Source organism: Nerophis ophidion, linkage group LG19 (genome assembly GCF_033978795.1).
Source record: "Nerophis ophidion isolate RoL-2023_Sa linkage group LG19, RoL_Noph_v1.0, whole genome shotgun sequence".
Classification (NCBI taxonomy): Eukaryota; Metazoa; Chordata; class Actinopteri; order Syngnathiformes; family Syngnathidae; genus Nerophis; species Nerophis ophidion.
This window is the reverse complement of record NC_084629.1, coordinates 33,786,304-33,807,699: the sequence shown is the minus strand read 5'-3', so window position 1 is coordinate 33,807,699 and position 21,396 is coordinate 33,786,304. Positions and strand designations below refer to the sequence as shown.

Sequence of the window (21,396 nt, the reverse complement as noted above, 5' to 3'; positions counted from 1 at the left end):
TGTCACGTCATGACATTGCTGGTTTTACGAGCAGAGGAGCATGTTCGGCAGCGCACAATCCCGTAGTCCTTACAGGCAGACAATGTGTGTAGACAGAAAAGGGAGAACGGACGCATTTTGGCCTATAAACTAAAGATAGAAGTGAAGCAATAACACTGAAACGCCCTCAGGAAGAGGTGCTTTAAGACATGGAGCGTTAGCTAGCAGCTAACATCATCCGCAGTCGGCAGTGTTTTAGCTACTTCTTAATCACTAATCCTGGACTCCGGGGCGACAAATAAAATACGTTTCTTACATGTACCATTATCACTGGAGGACGAGTCATAGCTAAACATGCTTCACTACATACCGTAGGAGGATACAATAGATCACCGTTGTCACCGCTAATGACGCCGTTCCTGAATGTAAACAAATGCCATGGGTGGATTTACACCTGAAATCCACTGTACTGATACCAGGAACAAGAGCGTATTTAGACGATACTACTATGTTTACATCAATTTTTTTTTGTCACAAAATCTGTTTTCCCTTTTTAAAATTGATATTATGTTTATAAAGAGTCCCTGGACACATGAAGACTTTGAATTTGACCAATGTATGATCCTGTAACTACTTGGTATCGGATTGATACTTACATTTGTGGTACCATCCAAAACTAATGTAAAGTATCAAAGAAGTGTGGATAGAACATGTTAAAATAGAAAATAAGCAGATATTAACAGTAAATGACCAAGTGGATTAATGATCATTTTTTACAACTTGTCTCTCAAAATGCTGACAAAATAATAGAATGAGAAATGACACAATATGTTGCTGCGTACATCAGCAGACTAATTAGGAGTCTTTATTTGTTTACTTACTTCTAAAAGAAAAGTTGTCTAGTATGTTCACTATTCAATTTAAGGACAAATTTGTTCTTGGATTGCAATAAGAAACATATGTTTAATGTACCGTAGGATGTTTGGTTCAAATAAAGCCAAAAATGCCATTTTTTGTGGTCTGCTTCATTTAGAAAAGTATCAAAAAGTACCGAAATACATTTTTGTACTGGTACCAGTACCAAAATGATGGTATCTGGACAAACCTAGTGAGTGTGTTTGGTTTGATGTGAACAATTTCATTGGTCTGATGTGACGAGGCTAAACTTATTGCCGGCAATGTGAAGTTTGTTAACCCGAAAACATCTGTAAATTAGCCACACCACTGTATAAAGCGCAGGAGTCAAAGGATGGGGGAACATTTTTGGTTTTATAGAATGGAAATTACAGTTGTTAGACCAGAAACAGTAAATGTTGCTGATATATTATCTCCAGTATATTTTGATGATTAAACAGTCTTAATCGTTACATAAAACATTTAAAAATCCTACAGCTGTGTCTTAAATAATAGCCAAAGGTTTGGACACACATATAATTAATAACTGTATGCCCCTGCCAGGGGTTCTACTGTACCTTTTTTGTTTTTGTATTGCTTCTGGTTCAGGATTGGCCAACTGGGTGGAACAAGGATGAAAGGCATGGAGGTTGATCCAGACGCTGTGCAATAATGCGGCTTGGAAATACTGCTGCTGCTTTTTCTTACAGCTGATCAGTTCGTTATTTCATGAATATTTTGGTTATAAAATAAATTGCTTTTTGAACAGGCGTATTTGTCTTTTTTTAAGTTATATTATGTGTCCCTTTTCACCTAGAAAACTGCAACAGGAATGTTACAAGAGAACTCTCCTGATTATATTATTTAGTAATGTATTTAAAGGGGAACTGCTCTTTTTTAAATGATGCTTATCATTCAAGACAGCAACACATATGTTTTTTAAAACAATTTATGCACTTTACGACGTAAAATATGTCAATCAGGTGGTGGTTAATAACTGAGCTAATGGGAGTACACTATTCCATGCAAAAAAGCCCTGTAAAAAAATATATTAACCATGTATAAGCGATATTGTTATGTTAACCTGTGATCACTAGCTTGTGCTGCTATACTGACAAATTGAGCTGCTGCTTCGCCTCTGAGTTGGTGAAAGTTAATTCTAGATTATGAATCATGTCTCTCACCTGGATAGGAGAAGTTTGTGGACGTAAACCCAAAAGTTGGTCAACTTTGACATCCAAAAACATAAATAATGCTCGTTTGCGACACCTTTTTTGAGGATTATGATTAATTTTTCATCTAAACTGGAAGATACAAACATCCTATTCCAGTGAGAGCAGACGTTGTGCAGTAAGTGGTTGTTTTATTATGTTTGTATATCTTGTTTAGCGCTTAACAATACTGCTACATGATGCTTAGTGTTTGATTAAAGCTGCATCTGTTTACCACAGAGCTTCTAAAACTTGTAGATCATCCTCCCTATATCCAGGCTCAAAAATGTAAGTTTCGAGATCATCATTTGTCCCAAACTAGACTTTGTTGTCTCTCACCAAGTCTGCCATGATTGGTCTTGTTGTTGTTGAAGGAAAAATGAACATTTTGACAATAATATGCCACAGAATGCTTAAAATTAGTGAAATATGTAAATATTACATGTTATTATGAATGTTATTACATTACATATATACTTTGAGCGCATATATGAAACATTGATGGAAGCTTTTGGAGGATTTTAGAGTGATTTATAGGCGGAATAGAGCCACTATTATTTGCTCCATTGTTAGCTGAACTTTGCTTGTGTTTCTTTACAGTTAAGAATGCATACAAAAATGGTAAATGGGTTATACTATAGCGCTTTTCTACCTTCAAGGTACTCAAAGCTCTTTGACACTACTTCCAAATTCACCCATTCACACACACATTCACATGGCGGGAGCTGCCATGTAAGGCGCTAACCACAACCCATGAGGAGCAAGGGTGAAGCGATATCGTTATGTTAACCTGTGATCACTAGCTTGTGCTGCGATACTGACAAATGGAGCTGCTGCTTCGCCTCTGAGTTGGTGAAAGTTAATTCTAGATTATGAATCATGTATCTCACCTGGATAGGAGAAGCTTGTGGACGTAAACCCAAAAGTTGGTCAACTTTGACATCCAAAAACATAAAAAAATGCTCGTTTGCGACACCTTTTTTGAGGATTATGATTAATTCTTCATCTAAACTGGAAGATACAAACATCCCATCAGTCTTTATTCCAGTGAGAGCAGACGTTGTGCAGTAAGTCATTGTTTTATTGTGTTTGCATATCTTGTTTAGCGCTTAGCAATTCTGCTACATGATGCTTAGTGTTTGATTAAAGCTGCATCTGTTTACCACAGAGCTTCTAAAACTTGTAGATCATCCTCCCTATATCCAGGCTCAAAAATGTAAGTTTCGAGATAATCATTTGTCCCGAACTAGACTTTGTTGTCTCTCACCAAGTCTGCCATGATTGGTCTTGTTGTTGTTGAAGGAAAAGTGAACGTTTTGACAATAATATGCCACCGAATGCTTAAAATTAGTGAAATATGCAAATATTACATGTTATTATGAATGTTATTACATTACATATATACTTTGAGCGCATATATAAAACATTGATGGAAGCTTTTGGAGGATTTTAGAGTGATTTATAGGCGGAATAGAGCCACTATTATTTGCTCCATTGTTAGCTGAACTTTGCTTGTGTTTCTTTACAGTTAAGAATGCATACAAAAATGGTAAATGGGTTATACTATAGCGCGTTTCTACCTTCAAGGTACTCAAAGCTCTTTGACACTACTTCCAAATTCACCCATTCACACACACACATTCACATGGCGGGAGCTGCCATGTAAGGCGCTAACCACAACCCATGAGGAGCAAGGGTGAAGCGATATCGTTATGTTAACCTGTGATCACTAGCTTGTGCTGCGATACTGACAAATGGAGCTGCTGCTTCGCCTCTGAGTTGGTGAAAGTTAATTCTAGATTATGAATCATGTATCTCACCTGGATAGGAGAAGCTTGTGGACGTAAACCCAAAAGTTGGTCAACTTTGACATCCAAAAACATAAAAAAATGCTCGTTTGCGACACCTTTTTTGAGGATTATGATTAATTCTTCATCTAAACTGGAAGATACAAACATCCCATCAGTCTTTATTCCAGTGAGAGCAGACGTTGTGCAGTAAGTCATTGTTTTATTGTGTTTGCATATCTTGTTTAGCGCTTAGCAATTCTGCTACATGATGCTTAGTGTTTGATTAAAGCTGCATCTGTTTACCACAGAGCTTCTAAAACTTGTAGATCATCCTCCCTATATCCAGGCTCAAAAATGTAAGTTTCGAGATAATCATTTGTCCCAAACTAGACCTTGTTGTCTCTCACCAAGTCTGCCATGATTGGTATTGTTGTTGTTGAAGAAAAAGTGAACGTTGTGACAATAATACGCCACCGAATGCTTAAAATGAGTGAAATATGTAAATATTACATGTTCTTATGCATGTTATTACATTACATATATACTTAGAGCGCATATATAAAACATTGATGGTGGCTTTTGGAGGATTTTAGAGTGCTTTATAGGCGGGATAGAGCCACTATTATTTGCTCCATTGTCAGCTGACCTTTGCTTGTGTTTCTTTACAGTTAAGAATGCATAGAAAACTGGTAAATCGGTTATACTATAGCGCTTTTCTACCTTCAAGGTACTCAAAGCTCTTTGACACTACTTCCAAATTCACCCATTCACACACACATTTACATGGCGGGAGCTCCCATGCAAGGCGCTAACCACAACCCATGAGGAGCAAGGGTGAAGCGATATCGTTATGTTAACCTGTGATCACTAGCTTGTGCTACGATACTGACAAATTGAGCTGCTGCTTCACCTCTGAGTTGGTAAAAGTTAATTCTAGATTATGAATCATGTATCTCACCTGGATAGGAGAAGCTTGTGGACATAAACCCAAAAGTTGGTCAACTTTGACATCCAAAAACATAAAAAAATGCTCGTTTGCGACACCTTTTTTGAGGATTATGATTAATTCTTCATCTAAACTGGAAGATACAAACATCCCATCAGTCTTTATTCCAGTGAGAGCAGACGTTGTGCAGTAAGTCATTGTTTTATTGTGTTTGCATATCTTGTTTAGCGCTTAGCAATTCTGCTACATGATGCTTAGTGTTTGATTAAAGCTGCATCTGTTTACCACAGAGCTTCTAAAACTTGTAGATCATCCTCCCTGTATCCAGGCTCAAAAATGTAAGTTTCGAGATAATCATTTGTCCCAAACTAGACTTTGTTGTCTCTCACCAAGTCTGCCATGATTGGTCTTGTTGTTGTTGAAGGAAAAGTGAACGTTTTGACAATAATATGCCACCGAATGCTTAAAATTAGTGAAATATGTAAATAGTACATGTTATCATGAATGTTATTACATTACATATATACTTTGAGCGCATATATAAAACGTTGATGGAAGCTTTTGGAGGGTTTTAGAGTGATTGATAGGCGGAATAGAGCCACTATTATTTGCTCCATTGTTAGCTGACCTTTGCTTGTGTTTATTTACAGTTAGGAATGCATACAAAAATGGTAAATGGGTTATACTGTAGCGCTTTTCTACCTTCAAGGTACTCAAAGCTCTTTGACACTACTTCCAAATTCACCCATTCACACACACACATTCACATGGCGGGAGCTGCCATGTAAGGCGCTAACCACGACCCATCAGGAGCAAGGGTGAAGTGTCTTGCCCAAGACACAACGGATGTGACAAGGTTGGTAGAAGGTGGGGATTGAACCAGGAACCCTCAGTTTGCTGGCACGGCCACTCTCTCACGTCGTCCCAACCCCCCAAAAAAACCCTGCGTTTTTATCTTGTGCAAGGATTGTGAATGACTGAATAAAATGGAAGATATTTAAAAAAAAAATGCAGTTCCCCTTTAGATCATATTTTTTAGATCAGAATATTTTTATTGAATCAGTCTTATTCAAAATAACCATAAGGGAAATGCTTCATACTGTGGGTTTATCGGAGGACACAATACATCCAGTACAGTGAAACTATTTTAATCTCTGCATGCAAAAAAGACCCGTGGTGTAAATCAAATCTTTCGACTCACTATTGGTTGGGCACATGTTCTTTTAACATACACCCTGCAGGGACAAATGTATTCAATTTGTCAAGTCAAGAGCTTCATTTCTATGTGGCTTCTGGGCTGCAAATGCCAACAAGAAACCTAGCAACAAAAAGGTCCATTGTTCATCAGGACACTGAGCCGCCCACACATGCACCCCCGTGGGCTACCAGAGTCAAACTCTGCTAACGAATGGCTGGCTGTCGCAGTTCCATGGCTTTGTGCGGGAGACATTTAACATACGCGGACAAACCTCACTCACCTGTGAGGTTCCTCAGACCCAACTGACGCAGGCCAAAGTTTCCATCGCGTCTGTAGTTGAGGAAGATTGCCAGCGAGTAGCGGTCCTCGTACAGCTTAGTCCCTCGGATGATCCGCAGGTTCTCCAGAGGCAAGTAGTCGAATTGGTTGAGAGCCACCAAGACGTAACCTGTCACTTCTCGAATTGACTGCAACAAAAAAACGGAGAGATATTTTAGTGGATGCTAAAGTAATATCGATTATACAATCTATTGTATTCACAAAACAATATCAGCAAGTAAAAATATACAAACCCCGTTTCCATATGAGTTGGGAAATTGTGTTAAATGTAAATACAAATGAAATACAATGATTTGCAAATCATTTTCAACAGTTGAATATGCTGCAAAGACAACATATTTGATGTTCAAACTGATAAACTTTTGTTTCTTTGCAAATAGTCATTAACTTTACAATTTGATGCCAGCGACGCGTGACAAAGAAGTTGGGAAAAGTGGCAATAAATACTGATAAAGTTGAAGAATGCTCATCAAACACTTATTTAGAACATCCCACAGGTGTGCAGGCTAATTAGGAACAGGTGGGTGCCATGATTAAGTATAAAAACAGCTTCCCAAAAAATGCTCAGTCTTTCACAAGAAAGGATGGGGCGAGGTACAGCCCTTTGTCCACAACTGCATGAGCAAATGGTCAAACAGTTTAAGAACAATGTTTCTCAAAGTGCAATTGCAAGAAATTTAGGGATTTCAACATATACGGTCCATAGTATCATCAAAAGGTTCAGCGAATCTGGAGAAATCACCCCACGTAAGCAGCATGGCCGGAAACCAACATTGAATGACCGTGACCTTCGATCCCTCAGAGGGCACTGTATTAAAAACCGACAATCAATCTCTAAAGGATATCACCACATGGGCTCAGGAACACTTCAGAAAACCACTGTCAGTAAATACAGTTGGTTGCTACATCTCTAAGTGCAAGTTAAAGCTCTACTATGCAAAGCGAAAGCCGTTTATCAACAACATCCGAAAAAGCCGCCGGCTTCTCTGGGCCCGAGATCATCTAAGATGGACTGATGCAAAGTGGAAAAGTGTTCTGTGATGTTCTGGGGGTGCATTAGTGCTCAAGGCATGGGTAACTTACACATCTATGAAGGCACCATTAATGCTGAAAGGTACCTACAGGTTTTGAAACAACATATGCTGCCATCCAAGCGTCGTCTTTTTCATGGACGCCCCTGCTCATTTCAGCAAGACAATGCCAAGCCATATTCAGCACTAGTACAACAGCGTGGTTTCGTAAAAAAACTTTCGTAAAAAGACCTGTCTCCAATCGAAAATGATTGACGCATTATGAAGCGTAAAATACGACAGCGGAGACCCCCGACTGTTGAACGACTGAAGCTCTACATATAACAAAGATGGGAAATAATTCCAATTTCAAAGCTTCAACAATTAGTTTCGTCAGTTCCCAAACGTTTTTTGAGTGTTGTTAAAAGAAAAGGTGATGTAGCACAGTGGTGAACATGCCCTTTCCCAACTACTTTGGCACGTGTTGCAGCCATGAAATTTTCAGTTAAATACTGTCTTTCATTTATTTAAAAAAAAATGAAGTTTATAAGTTTGAACATCAATTATCTTGTCTTCGTAGTGCATTCAATTGAATATGGGTTGAAAAGGATTTGCAAATCATTGTATTCTATTTATATTTGAATCCAACACAATTTCCCAACTCATATGGAAACGGGGTTTGTACATGCGTTGTAACAGACTTTGCAATTCCATGATGTTAAATGGCATGAACGTATTATCAACAGTGTGTTGCTTCATCAGGAAGTACTCTTTGCCATGACGCTAACTCTAGTCTTTTGTTGCACCTTAAAAGTGTTAGTACTGTAAGTATTGTACTTATTACACACCAGCGGTTTGACAGTAACCTCACCTTAGTTGTAGTTTTCTTTACCAAATTTGGAGGTGTTAAAATTGTTGTGAAAAATGTTAATCGGTAGCAAATATATGGCAAAGCCACGAGCTAGCCTATTTTGAAATTGGCCTCCTCTATCAGGCATAATTGTGTAACAAAGGACATCCCGTGTGGTTGGACCATGCGTACGCCGGTAAACCACACTCTCTGACAACCCTCTCTGATAGCCCGTGATATTAGGTCCAATGCCGGCGACGCCTGTTCGAGTCCTGGGCGGAACTGTAACACCAAACAGCTGAAAGACTGACTACACGACTGCTCCACTTGCATTCTTGGCATAGGCAGTTGCAACAATACCTCGAGGCAGTTTGACACAGCCTGCCCCGGGTGCTGCTTGACTGCTTGTTTACCCACCAAGTACTTGAGCCCGTGCATCATGTACAACCGGACGTGGGCTTCAGGCAACCTGATTTTTCGGGAACAGTATTGTTATGGTTTTCGTTGTGTTATCTGGGCCTCCAATGTGTCAATCTGTCCTTTTTAAAGCCAATTATTTCCTCTTTACAATTTCTCTAATAGCAACGATTACTTTTTCATTATTGTATGTGTCTAGCTGGTATAAGGTGGCAACTTGTCCAGGGTGTACCCTGCCTTCCGCCCGATTGTAGCTGAGATAGGCACCAGCGCCCCCCGGAACCCTGAAGGGAATAAGCGGTAGAAATGGATGGATGGATGGATGGATGTTTCTAGACAGTCCTCTTTCAATATTTCTATGTGAAGTTTTAGCTACCTGTGGTATTCCTTCTGGCTGAATTTTGGACTCATCCTTGGTTTGAACCTTTGCCAAGTCCCTTTCTGGACTGTTTGCCCTCATCGTGCTTGAACCTTGCGTATATTAACAGACTTAGGGTGGCATTCTGCCCGCTCCCACCGTAATTGGACATTTTCATTTGGCCCACCTTTTGTAATCGCTGCATCTTTGGCAGGCGTGTTCACTGCAACTATCATTTGGGAAAATATTTGACTCCGCGATGTTGTGGTATTAGCCGTCATAGTGCTCATTTCTAGTTCAAGTTTGTCTCATAAACAAAAAAGATCTGCATGCACAGAACTTTTGTACACCAAAAACTGTACATAACTTTGTTTTTTTATGCTATTTTCTGTAGCACTTGTCCTCATTAGGGTCACATAGATGACCCTAGATGACAAGGAATTTAGGGATTTCACCATCTACGGTCTGTAATATCATCAAAAAGTTCAGAGAATCTGGAAAAATCACAGCACGTAAGCAGCAAGGCTGAAAACCAACACTGAATGCCAATGACCTTTGATGCCTCAGGCGGAACTGCATCAAAAAGCGACATCATTGTGTAAAGGATATCACCACATGGGCTCAGGAACACTGGCTGACTTCTGGTTAGAGGCAGGGTCCACCATGGACTGGTCACTAATCATTCACAGACTAACAAACTACTTTTACCATGGATCAATATCATCATTGATACTACATTAAAGTATTTTAATGCAAATTCCCTTTGGCTACAAGCGGCTAGAAACTAATTATGTGTCGCCTTACGCAGTGTGGATATGCTGGCCTGAGCTAATAACAATCACCTCCATTATGGCAAATAAACTGCGATTATTAGAATCACAAGTATCATTATGAAGTAATGTTATCACTGGAGGACGAGGCTAAACATGTGACACAACAAGAGCAAGCCAGGAGCAGGCATGCTAATAGCTAAGCTTATCGCTGAACTAGCTTTGAACAACACCAAAAAGAAAGTGCTTTGTAAACTTTAAGAAATGTAGACACTAACATGTTGTAGATTAATACAAACTATTCCTTGTACTCCAGAGATGATACTTGTAAGAAATATGTAGATTAATAAAAGTATAAAGCAGGGCTGTCCAAACATTTTCCACTGAAAAATCAAAGCATGCGGGGGCTATTTTGATATTTTTCATTGTCAAAACCAACACAAAATATATATTTTTTAAGCATTTAGGGCTCCCCTCAAGTTTGGTCCTGGGGACCCAGAAGGATCTCATTCAAAAAATGTTTTAAATAAGTCATATATTTAAAAAAAAATGTAAAACTTAAATCTGTATATCAATTTTAGATTTGTCTATTCAAAGTTTTTTTTTGTTTTTATTTATGTTGTATGCCCTTCTTTGCCAAACCCCCCCCCCCCTAAAACATACAATATGCCATATTTACCCCACATATTTAAGCCTCAAGTAGATGAATATTGGGAGTCTTAAGAAGGTCAATAATTCATAACAACATTGACTTTGATTGATTATTATTTTTTGAGCAATGAGAGTAAAAAAGGCTGCTTTGTGAGATTACAGTCAAAATTACAACTACTTCTAATTACATTTCAGCTGTTTTCTCTTTTATTCCACTTTTTTTTGTAATATCATTTTTAGAATGTGTCACGTTTTGGACGCTAAAGGGAGGATAATCTAACTATTGTTGTGTCAGCATTGTTGCAGCCAGAAATACACACCATGGAAGGCGATCCGTCCATGAATTGGTGGCGTCGATACCAAGGCGAGTATTAGTATATGATCGATAATTTGATGATTAGTTATGGTAAATCGTTTTGTTTTTTTCTCTAAATATTGTGTTGTTGTTGTTACTGGTAATATTTACAAACTAAAAATAATTCCCTCGACCGAGGAGGACTTTCAGGGTAAAAAAAAAAAAAAGGAATAGATAGTACACAATAATTAAACAAAAGATACTATTGACTTTGTTTTGATCACATAATTGTCTGTGATAAAAGAAAATAAGGAACTAGTTAAAATGATGTTAAACTTTAAATAGCAATCACCAATCATCATACATTGAACATTTTACACTTATCCTAAATTCCACACTATAAGCTGCTACTTTTTTCCTACACTTTGAACTCTGCGGCTTATAAAACGGAGCGGCTAATTCATGATTTTTCTTTGCTAAAAAAAAAAAAAAAAAAAAAAAAAGCAGACACAGGGGTGTTTTATTGCTTGTGCTATGATGCAATGTCCTACCATTTAGCAGCAGTGCTTTTTTGTTTTTTGTTTTAAACCGGAGTGCCGTTCAGTCTTCTAGCCGTCCAAAGCAGGTCGACTCGTGTGGATTCTTCATTCATTCTTCACATAATTCTTACTTACTAAACTGTCCCGTGTGGGATGTCTGTAGTAGTGTTTTCATGCATATTTGCACATGCTATCGCAATGTAATGAACCTTGCACCGTTAGCATTAGCTAATATGCTAAGACATGTCTGTGTTAGTATTGTTAATTTAAAATGGCATTCTTTTTGTATTGTTTCAGTTTCGCAGGTTCCTCAATAAATTAACCGAATCTTCACTGTGGAGTTATTGACTTCTGTTTTGTTTGATCAGCTGTTTTACTGCCATGTTACAGACACTGTTTGGAAACAAATTAAGGTATGTAAGTAAGCAATTTAGCATTTCACAATGTATATATCTGCCGTGTGGCTAATACATCCATCCATTTTCTACCGCTTGTCCCTTTTGGAGTCGTGGGGGGTGCTGGAGCCTATTTCAGCTGCATTCGGGCGGAAGGCAGCGTACACCCTGGACAAGTCGCCAGCTCATCACAGGGCGAACACAGATAAACAGACAACAATCCCACTCACATTTACACACTAGGGACCATTTAGTGTTGCCAATCAACCTATCCCCAGGTGCATGTTTTTGGAAGTGGGAGGAAGCCAGAGTACCCGGAAGGGAACCCACTCAGTCACGGGGAGAACATGGAAACTCCACACAGATTGAACTCAGGACTACTCAGGACCTTTGATTTGTGAGGCACATGCACTAACCCCTGTGCCACCGGGCTAATGTACTGTATGGAAACATAGTTTTTTCTTTTACAAATTTATTGGGTGCTCTATCGTCCAGAAAACATAGTAATATGTGTAATCCGTTATAAATGATAAATGGGTTGTACTTCTATAGCGCTTTTCTACCTTCAAGGTACTCAAAGCGCTTTGACACTACTTCCACATTTACCCATTCACACACACATTCACACACTGATGGAGGGAGCTGCCATGCAAGGAGCCAACCAGCACCCATCAGGAGCAAGGGTGAAGTGTCTTGCTCAGGACACAACGGACGTGACAAAGTTGGTACTAGGTGGGATTTGAACCAGGGACCCTCGGGTTGCGCACGGCCACTCTTCCTCTGCGCCACGCCATCCCTAAATTATGTTAAGTTATGGTATTAAGTTATGGTATTAATATCGACTGATATCACTTGTAAATGATCGGTATCAGAATCAGCAGCATAAAACCCTGATTGAAATATCCCTACTTTTTACACAATATACACTTACCTAATCATATGTAAAAATTTAGAGTCTCTCACAAACTAAACGTGCATATGTTTCGAATGTTAGAGGAATCTGTAGATGACACGGGGATCTTCCAACTGAGATTTGTAACCAGAACCCCTGGCTGTAAGGCGGACGTGAGCCGTGTGAGACAATGAGGCAGAAAGCGTGGAAATGTGGAATGGGGGGCGGTGGGAGGGGCACATGCATGCATCATAATATTGACAGCATGTGCCTCCCAGGTCTTTCTTTCCGTAATGAATTATGCCAGTGAGGTGAATCAAAACCTCGGAGTGAGGACCCTTCGCTCCAGGGCTGGAGACCACGCTGCAACAGGGTTCAGTGCTCGCGTCTCGTACTGGGCGGGGGGGTTGGGGGGTGGGGGAGGGGGGTTGGGGGGGAACGTGCACATTATTATAGAGGGGCAGGGGCTCAAAGTCAGAAAAGGTCCTTTACACAATATGGAAATGAATGTAAAATCAAATTTGCTAATAGGAAGCAAACTACTTAGCTGTGTGTCCTTTGTAGGTAAAAGTGATTGCCATTTCTTTTGTATCAACAAATTATTGTCATAATGAGTTAATTCACATTATCATAGGCTTGGAAGACATGAAAAGCAACAAAACAATGGTTTATTATTAGGCTATTTATTGTTAAAGATAAGCACTATAATATTGAACATTGAACAGTGCAACATGAACTTCGGAAAAAAAATTCAAAAATAAATACCCAAATGGAAATAACTTCAATGTGAAAATCTGTCCTTCTTCCCTTTACTTGGTGAAAACACTATCAAGTTGTAACTTCTGGTCTTTCTCACTTAATGCTCAGACTAAACAACTGAAACGCAATACAACTTTGTATCCAAACCTCTACTGTGAGAGAAATGTGATCCGCCGTAAACCCAGTGCATTTTATTTTGAAAATTACCCCGGTGTTTTATTTTGTATTTTGTACACTACTTCCTGTCCCGCACGATCCGCTCTGCTCTGTGCTCAATTGATGTGCAGAGCTCAATTGATGCGCTGTGCTCCGACGTCCGGCAAAAACAGAAACTGACACATTGAATAATAGAATAATCAGGGGCGCCGCTAGGGATTTTAGGCCCCATGAAAAGAATCTTTACAGGGCCCCCAACACAGCGGCAACATTATTTGATGCTATTTTACATACATATAGGGTTTATGCTTATTAAACCATTAAAATTGTTCAAAATGACTTTTATTTAATTCATTTTAATTAATGAATTACCTTCATATTTGTATTGTTTTGAGACTGTAATAAAATGTATTATATTTTGTATTATATCATTATTATTTCAACACACACAGCTGCTCACCTCCTTCCTCATGTTGGGGCACTGGGGCTGATTCAAGGGCAAGGGGAGTTGGGGGCTGACAGACAGCTGCTGCTGCTGGTGCAGTTGACTCTGTTCAGAATGAGGCATCATTTTGACAGAGGGGAGATCAACTATTACTGAATAACAACAGCTTGATAAATGTTTGACTGGATTGATTATTTAACTAATATAGCAGTAAAATGTAAAAATCCAGAGTTTTCTTGAGCTAACATGGTGAGAAATGTGAGCTAGCTTATTACCACAGTAGGGACAAAGTTAATATGCATAACTTTCCACCATAACTAACAAACCCACCTTTTTTTGGGGAAATATTGAGTGACATATTGTCGACCCTTCAACTCCTTCTCCTCTCTTATTTTCTTTTCCTTTCTTTTTTGTCTGCCTGATTTTTGAGGCATAATGCCGTCTCCTCCGCTGTGGCGCTGTCTGTGACAAATCGCAGGTGCTACCTGCAGCTGATCCAGTCGGACTAAACCATTTTAGGTAAATAGAGGGGGGAAGGGAGGGCCCTGCAAGGGTTGATGCTTCCAAAACAAATAAAGGTATTGTTACCAGGACATGGAAAATAAATATGTTAGTTAATAACTTAGTGTCATTATTTTATCTGTATTATAATTTCACCATCATTAAGGGCCTTTCTGGGCCCCCCTCCATCATGGGACCCTACAATCCGTCTCCTTTGCCCCCCTCCCCCCCTTTTCGGCGCCCCTGAGTAAGGGTGGGCAATATCGCAAATTTGGGTATCGATGCCGATCCGATCCGGTACTGGCCATTATTGCCGATACCGATACCGAAGTGTCGTCATCTGATGATGGGGCAGCTTCGGGGTATCGATACTTTTGAAAAACAAATTTGTATTTTTGCCTTTATTAATTGATTATGATGATAATACAACACAGGACAACGATTTGAGTGGCCGTGCGCAACCCGAGGGTCCCTGGTTCAAATCCCACCTAGAACCAACTTCGTCACGTCCGTTGTGTCCTGAGCAAGACACTTCACCCTTGCTCCTGATGGGTGCTGGTTGGCGCCTTGCATGGCAGCTCCCTCCATCAGTGTGTGAATGTGTGTGTGAATGGGTAGATGTGGAAGTAGTGTCAAAGCGCTTTGAGTACCTTGAAGGTAGAAAAGCGCTATACAAGTACAACCCATTTATCATTTTAAGTAAAAAAATAAAATATTTATTACAAAAGTAATATCAATAGCAATAAAGTAATGCAAATAAGGTGCAAACAACTACTGAACCCCGGCGTGTCGCCTCAAAAAGCACAAACACTTAAGGTATTGAACAAAGTTGTAAACATGAACACAAAACAAAAGAACTGAGAAATTAAAATAAAAAGTAATAATATCCATTACAATAAGTAAATAGTGCAAATAAGGTGAAAACAAATACTGAACTTGGCTAGTCGCCAAGTAAAAAAGAAAACACTAGTTATTAAACAGTTGTTTAAATGAACACAAAACAAAATAACTGAGAAATTCTTATCGTTATTTTAGTGCAATAAAATACTTTATAATTTACAACCAAGACATTAAGCCGCACCGGAAACGCACGCGTGTGTGTGTTTGCGTGTCCGAGTGAACCTCGGCGCGAATTACACTGATGTGTGTGCGCCAACGCACCAAACGTCATGTTAATTGTATTTATTTTATTTTATTTTGGGTTGAGGATTAATTTTTAAAGTGTTTTTAAATCTCGTTCGCGACCCATCACTAGGGAGGAGGGTGGAGTGGTGAGGGGGGCTGCGCTGCGCTTACATTTTTTTTTAAATCGGAGTGAATCGCTTAATTTGGTGAAGTATCGATACCATCACGCCAGTATCGATACAATACCGATACTCACCAAGTATCATACTATCGATACTTGGTATCGATACGCCCAGGCCTACCCCTGAGAATAATACAGCGTTTTTCTGAAATATTACTCATATTAGATGCTGAAGAAGTGGACGGCGACTAGACCATAACTCACAGGTTCAAGTTGCTCCACTGTCACGTCTCCTCACGTTGGCTCTCTCTCCTCTCTCTCACTCACTCACTCGCCCTCTCTCCCTCTCTCTGGTGGAAGCAGGCTCAAACAACCCAATATTACAAAACAACGTGTCAGGCTTTCCTCTGACAGTTTGACGACGTTTTAGTTTATTCCTCTGCATTTGTTTGTTTCCTCTGTGTTTAGTATTTCCTGTCCTTAGTTCCTGTCTAGTGCTCTTATTTTGGTTCGGCTTCCTGTCTGTCTCCCTGTGTCCTGTTTTCACTCAGCTGCGGCTGGTTGGCATCTGGTCACACCTGATGTCAATCAGCCAGCTCCTATTTTACCTGCTTTGTTCCTCCAGTCAGGGCTGGATCATTGTATTGTCGTATCAATGTCATTTTCTACTTGTCATTCCTACTGGTCCTGTGATTGCAGCATAGCGGTAAGCTATATTTTGTAAATGTTTGTAGCTTACTTACTTTTGTTCCCTGTTTCCGATTTGTTTGTTCATAGCCCTTAGTTTGTTATATCCGCCCACGTGCGTGCTTTTTGTGTGTACCCTTTGTTTGTTCTAGTTGTAGTATTTTAAATTAAAACCATGTTTTCCCATTCAATGCCTGCCTCCATCTCTGCATCTTGGGGTTTGTCAACAATTAACCCTGACAAAACGTGGAGTTTTTGTACCGCTGTTTTTTTGTTTGGTGTTGTTTTTTACATCCCTAACAGGAATTTATTAATGTTGTTTAAAGAAAAAAACAAAAAAACACACACACACACAGGCAGAGGGCACTTTTTAAGACGAAGCCAAAAAGGGCAGGGGCTCAAGCACCCATAGGCAGAGGTGGGTAATAAAGCGCTACATTTACTCCGTTACGTTTACTTGAGTAACTTTTGGGATAAATTGTACTTCTACGAGTAGTTTTTATGCAACATACTTTTACTTTTACTTGAGTATATTTATAAAGAAGAAACGCTACTTTTACTCCGTTCCATTTATCTACATTCAGCTCGCTACTTTATTTTATCGATCTGTTAATGTTTCTTTTGCTTAAGGACAGAGCTTCAAAGTAGGATCTACGCATGCCTGCGTTTCACCAATCACATGCAGTCACTGGTGACGTTGGACCAATCAAACAGAGCCAGGCGGTCACATGACCCGACTTAAACAAGTTGAAAAACGTATTGTGGTGTTACCATTTAGTGGTCAATTGTACGGAATATGTACTGTACTGTGCAATCTAATAATAAAAGTTTCAATCAATCAATCAAAAGTGTAAAGGAAAAAGACACTTTTTATTTCAACCGTACTTCCCGTCAAAAGCCTAAAGACTGATCGCACAGTTCCTGTCTTCACAATAAAAGTGCCGCTCCATCGCGCCTGCGCTAACAAAATAAGAGTCACCGAAAGCCAGCGCAAAGAAGCTAGCAAGCTACGGAGTTTTCCGCCAATGTATTTCTTGTAAAGCGTATAAAAACGAATATGGAAGCTGGACAAATAAGATGCCAAAAACCAACGACTTTCATGTGGTATTAGACAGAAAGGAGGACTTTTTTTCTCCTCCATTTGAAAACGTGGACGTCTGATTCCAATCAATGCAAGTCATCAAAATCAGGTAATACAGTGGTCCCCAACCACCGGGCCGTGGCCTGATTGGTACCGGGCCGCAGAAGAATTGTTTATCCATTTTTATTGAAAAAAAAAAAAATCAACATAAAAAACACAATATACACTTACAATTGGGGCAACAACCACAAAAACCTCCCTTTTTTTATGACAAAAACATCCGTTTTTCAAAAAAAAGAATAAAAAATAAGATCCCCAACCCGGGCCGCGGGACAAATTATTAAGCATTGACCGGTCCGCGGATACAAAAAGGTTGGGGAGCACTGAGGTAATACACCAACTTATATTCTTGTCTTCATGAAAGATAGGAATCTAAATGTTAAACATGCATGTATATTCATTAAAACACCTTCAACATGTCAACAAAAACGGCAAAATACATAAATATAAATTATATACTGTATATGTATATATATATATATATATGTGTATGTATGTATGTATATATATATATATATATATATATATATACATATGTGTGTGTATAAATGATATGTGTGTGTATGTATATATGAGGTAGATCACCTCGACTTGGTCATTTACTAAGTAATTGATAAACGTTGAAAAACTTATTGAGGTGTTACCATTTAGTGGTCAATTGTACGGAATATGTACTGTACTGTGCAATCTACTAATACAAGTTTTAATCAATCAATCAATGAATGCCTACTGATGCTATGGTGCTGTTAAGTTATTGTGGCTCAATGTGCCATTTTTTTATTTTATTTTAATGTACTAATATTTATATATTATTGTTTTAGAGATATTCCTGGCTCTGAATTTGCTTATTGCTATTTTTATGTTTTTGTGCATTATTTGTTGCCGTAATCAGGTTACTCATCAGTTACTCAATACTTGAGTAGTTTTTTCAGAACATACTTTTTACTTTTACTCAAGTAAATATTTGGGTGACTACTCCTTTTACTTGAGTAATAAATCTCTAAAGTAACAGTACTCTTACTTGAGTACAATTTCTGGCTACTCTACCCTCCTCTGCCCATAGGGCCCTATGTGTGCACATGCCTGGGGGGGGGGGGTGACCGAGTCACGAGGACAGCCTCTGCTTCACACATCAAATGTCTTCTGGGAGCGGCTCTGATGTCTGCGGAGACTTTGGCAGAGCGCCACCAAACAGGAGTTGATATTGCACGAATCAAAGCGACAGGCCGTGCCCTCCTTCGCCATCATAGTCTCTTGTCACTAATAGACCGGCAGTCGGGAGTCTTTCCATGCTGGCGTGCTGATTATCAACACATCTCGCAGCTGATGCACTGAGCTGATACGAGCGCTGGGCCGGTGGCGTGGTCATTGTGGTCGACAGCTGTCAGACAGCATCCGCCACCCGAGAGAAAGTTGCAGGCGTCAATGCCTCGCTTATTGCCACTTATACAACAGACGCTTCTCCGTCTTGCCAGCGTTGGGTGTGTTCTCCCCATTTATTACAATCTTTGCATGCTGGGTAACGTTTGCTGTGGTCTGGAACAACATCACAAATGCAGCCAATATAACATACAAATAATGTGTCATGAGACATGCAAATATACCATCTTTTTCGGACTATAAGGCGCACTTAAAGGCCTTGAAATTAGATTTTCTTATTTAAACGGGGATAGCAGGTCCATTTCTATGTGTCATACTTGATCATTTCGCGATATTGCCATGTTTTTGCTGAAGGGATTTAGTAGAGAACATCCACGATAAAGTTTGCAACTGGAGAAAAGCCCTCCCTCTACCGGAAGTCGCAGATGATGACGTCACATGTTGATGGCTCCTCGCATATTCACATTGATTTTCTTTGTCTGGGCTTCTCTGCTTAGGGTGCTGCCCCTGCAACCCGACTTCGGATAAGCGCAAGATGGATGGATGGTTTGTTCTTTTTTTTTTTTTTTTAAGCGGCACCCTTTTCTGCTGAAAAAGACAAGTCGAGAGTTTCTCATAGTCTAGCACAGGGGTAGGGAACCTATGGCCCCAGAGCCAGATGTGGCTCTTTTGATGACTGCATCTGGCTCTCAGATAAATCTTAGCTGACATTGCTAAAGACGATAAGTAATAAAAAATTCCGCTGGTAATCACAGTGTTAAAAATAACGTTCGAAATATAAAACATTCTCATGTATTTTTAATCCATCCATTCGTTTTCTACCGCACCTGTTTAAGAATTCGCATTAATGGTAAGAAGTATTTTATTTATTATTGTAACTGAACACAAACATTATGTTAAAATGTTATAATCATATTTATAACTACAAACATACATTTTTAAGTGCAAATAATTGTGCAGAGACATCCACTGTTTCAAGCAAATATTATTAAAAAAAAACTTACAATTGAGTGTTTTTAAAGGGAAAAACATTGAGTGTAAAAAATGTTCACCAATGTTAATTTTGACAGGTTTTTAAATTAGTTTCAGTTAGTCTTTTAACCAAAATGTGTTTTAGTCATGGGTTAGTCATCTAAATTAATTTAGATTTAGTCAACGAAATTCCTAAACATCGGTCTTGAAATGATTTTATCAATTATAATTGCGGAGCATCGCAAAAACTGAATTCGCAACAAGACCTGCTCTCCATCAATAATATTTCAATAATAACATTTCACACACACACTACTATGAACAGCACAGTGTAAGGGGGGTTTGAGCGTGTGCCTCACAATACAAAGGTCCTGAGTTCAATCCCGGGCTCGAGATCTTTCTGTGTGGAGTTTGCATGTTCTCCCCGTGACTGTGCAGGTTTCCACCGGGGTACGGGACAAACGGTACAAATGGATGGATGGATGGTTAGCTTCAGAATAACAATGTTATTAAAAAGAATAAGACACTTATTATACTCTAAATATGTTGGTGTTACTTAAAAATCCATTCATCCATTTTCTACTGCTTCTTCGTTAATGCACGCATCTAGTTGTATTCAGTGTTAAAAAATATATGGCTCTCACGGAAATACATTTTTAAATATGTGGCTTTCATGGCTCTCTCAGCCAAAAAGGTTCCCGACCCCTGGTCTAGCATATGCTATCTGACTGATGTACTGTCCACTAGGTTTTGTTTAGGCGACCAAGTCAATTATTTGGTCTTGCAGGAGAGAAATCAAAGTAGTTATTTTTTTTGGCCACAGTTTGAAAACAACATTAAAAAAAAAAGTGTTTAACTCCCTTCTCGCGGAACACAGGAACAAACAAATCTGATCTGCCTGGTCACTTTCACGTAACAAAAATCCGCCAAAGAAGCAACTTTAGCACTTTGAATGTGCATTTGAATGAAACACACACACACACACACACACACACACGCACGTCCTCAAAGAACTGAAACCTGTCTTTTAAAAAGGTGTCAATACTCGGGGGTTTAGCACTTGAGATGATTTAATTTCCTTTCCGAATGTGTTAATTTTGCAGCCGCCTGCAATTAGAGCAGTAAATTAGCTGCTAAATATAACAACATGACCCGTTGTTGTCCTGAATTCCTTACAGTAAAAGTAGACCTCGGTGCAGTTGCGTGCGGGAGACCAAACCACTGAAACAGGAAGTCTACATTTGCCCGTAGTGTGACTTCAAGTAGACTGCATACTGGACTTCATATTTGTTTAAATGCTGTTTGTTTGAGAATTACCTCCGAGCAGAAGGTAATTGCTTATTCATGCGTCATTTTAAACATCATTGAACACACAACTCGGCAGTTTTATGTTTTGCATTATGTGTCTGTGCCAAAAATGAAACCAAACCGTTGCGCTCGGCTGTTTTTAAGGAGCTTCTGCATAACATGTGGTCGAAGATCATCTCTGACAGTGCTGAAGTGTTCTGAACGGGGAACTGCACTTTTGTTTTGTTTTGCCTATCATTCACAAACCTTATGTAAGGCAAGAACAGT

The 21,396-nt window shown here is 39.3% G+C and overlaps 1 protein-coding gene across 2 annotated transcripts in view; it reads right to left on the bottom strand.

Annotated features, from left to right (window-relative positions):
* Positions 1-21,396, bottom strand: part of erbb4b (erb-b2 receptor tyrosine kinase 4b) — a 975,361-nt gene that overhangs the window by 459,880 nt on the left and 494,085 nt on the right. The window contains exons 1-2 of one of the 2 annotated variants that reach the window (XM_061879864.1): positions 13,910-13,990; positions 6,299-6,485 (exon numbers count right to left, since the gene is read on the bottom strand). In XM_061879864.1, coding sequence (XP_061735848.1) covers positions 6,299-6,485; positions 13,910-13,921 — 199 coding nt within the window. In that variant the 5' untranslated portion in view covers positions 13,922-13,990. Of the gene's footprint in view, positions 1-6,298; positions 6,486-13,909; positions 13,991-21,396 lie in introns of those variants that run through there. The other variant, XM_061879863.1, reaches the window with a different exon arrangement.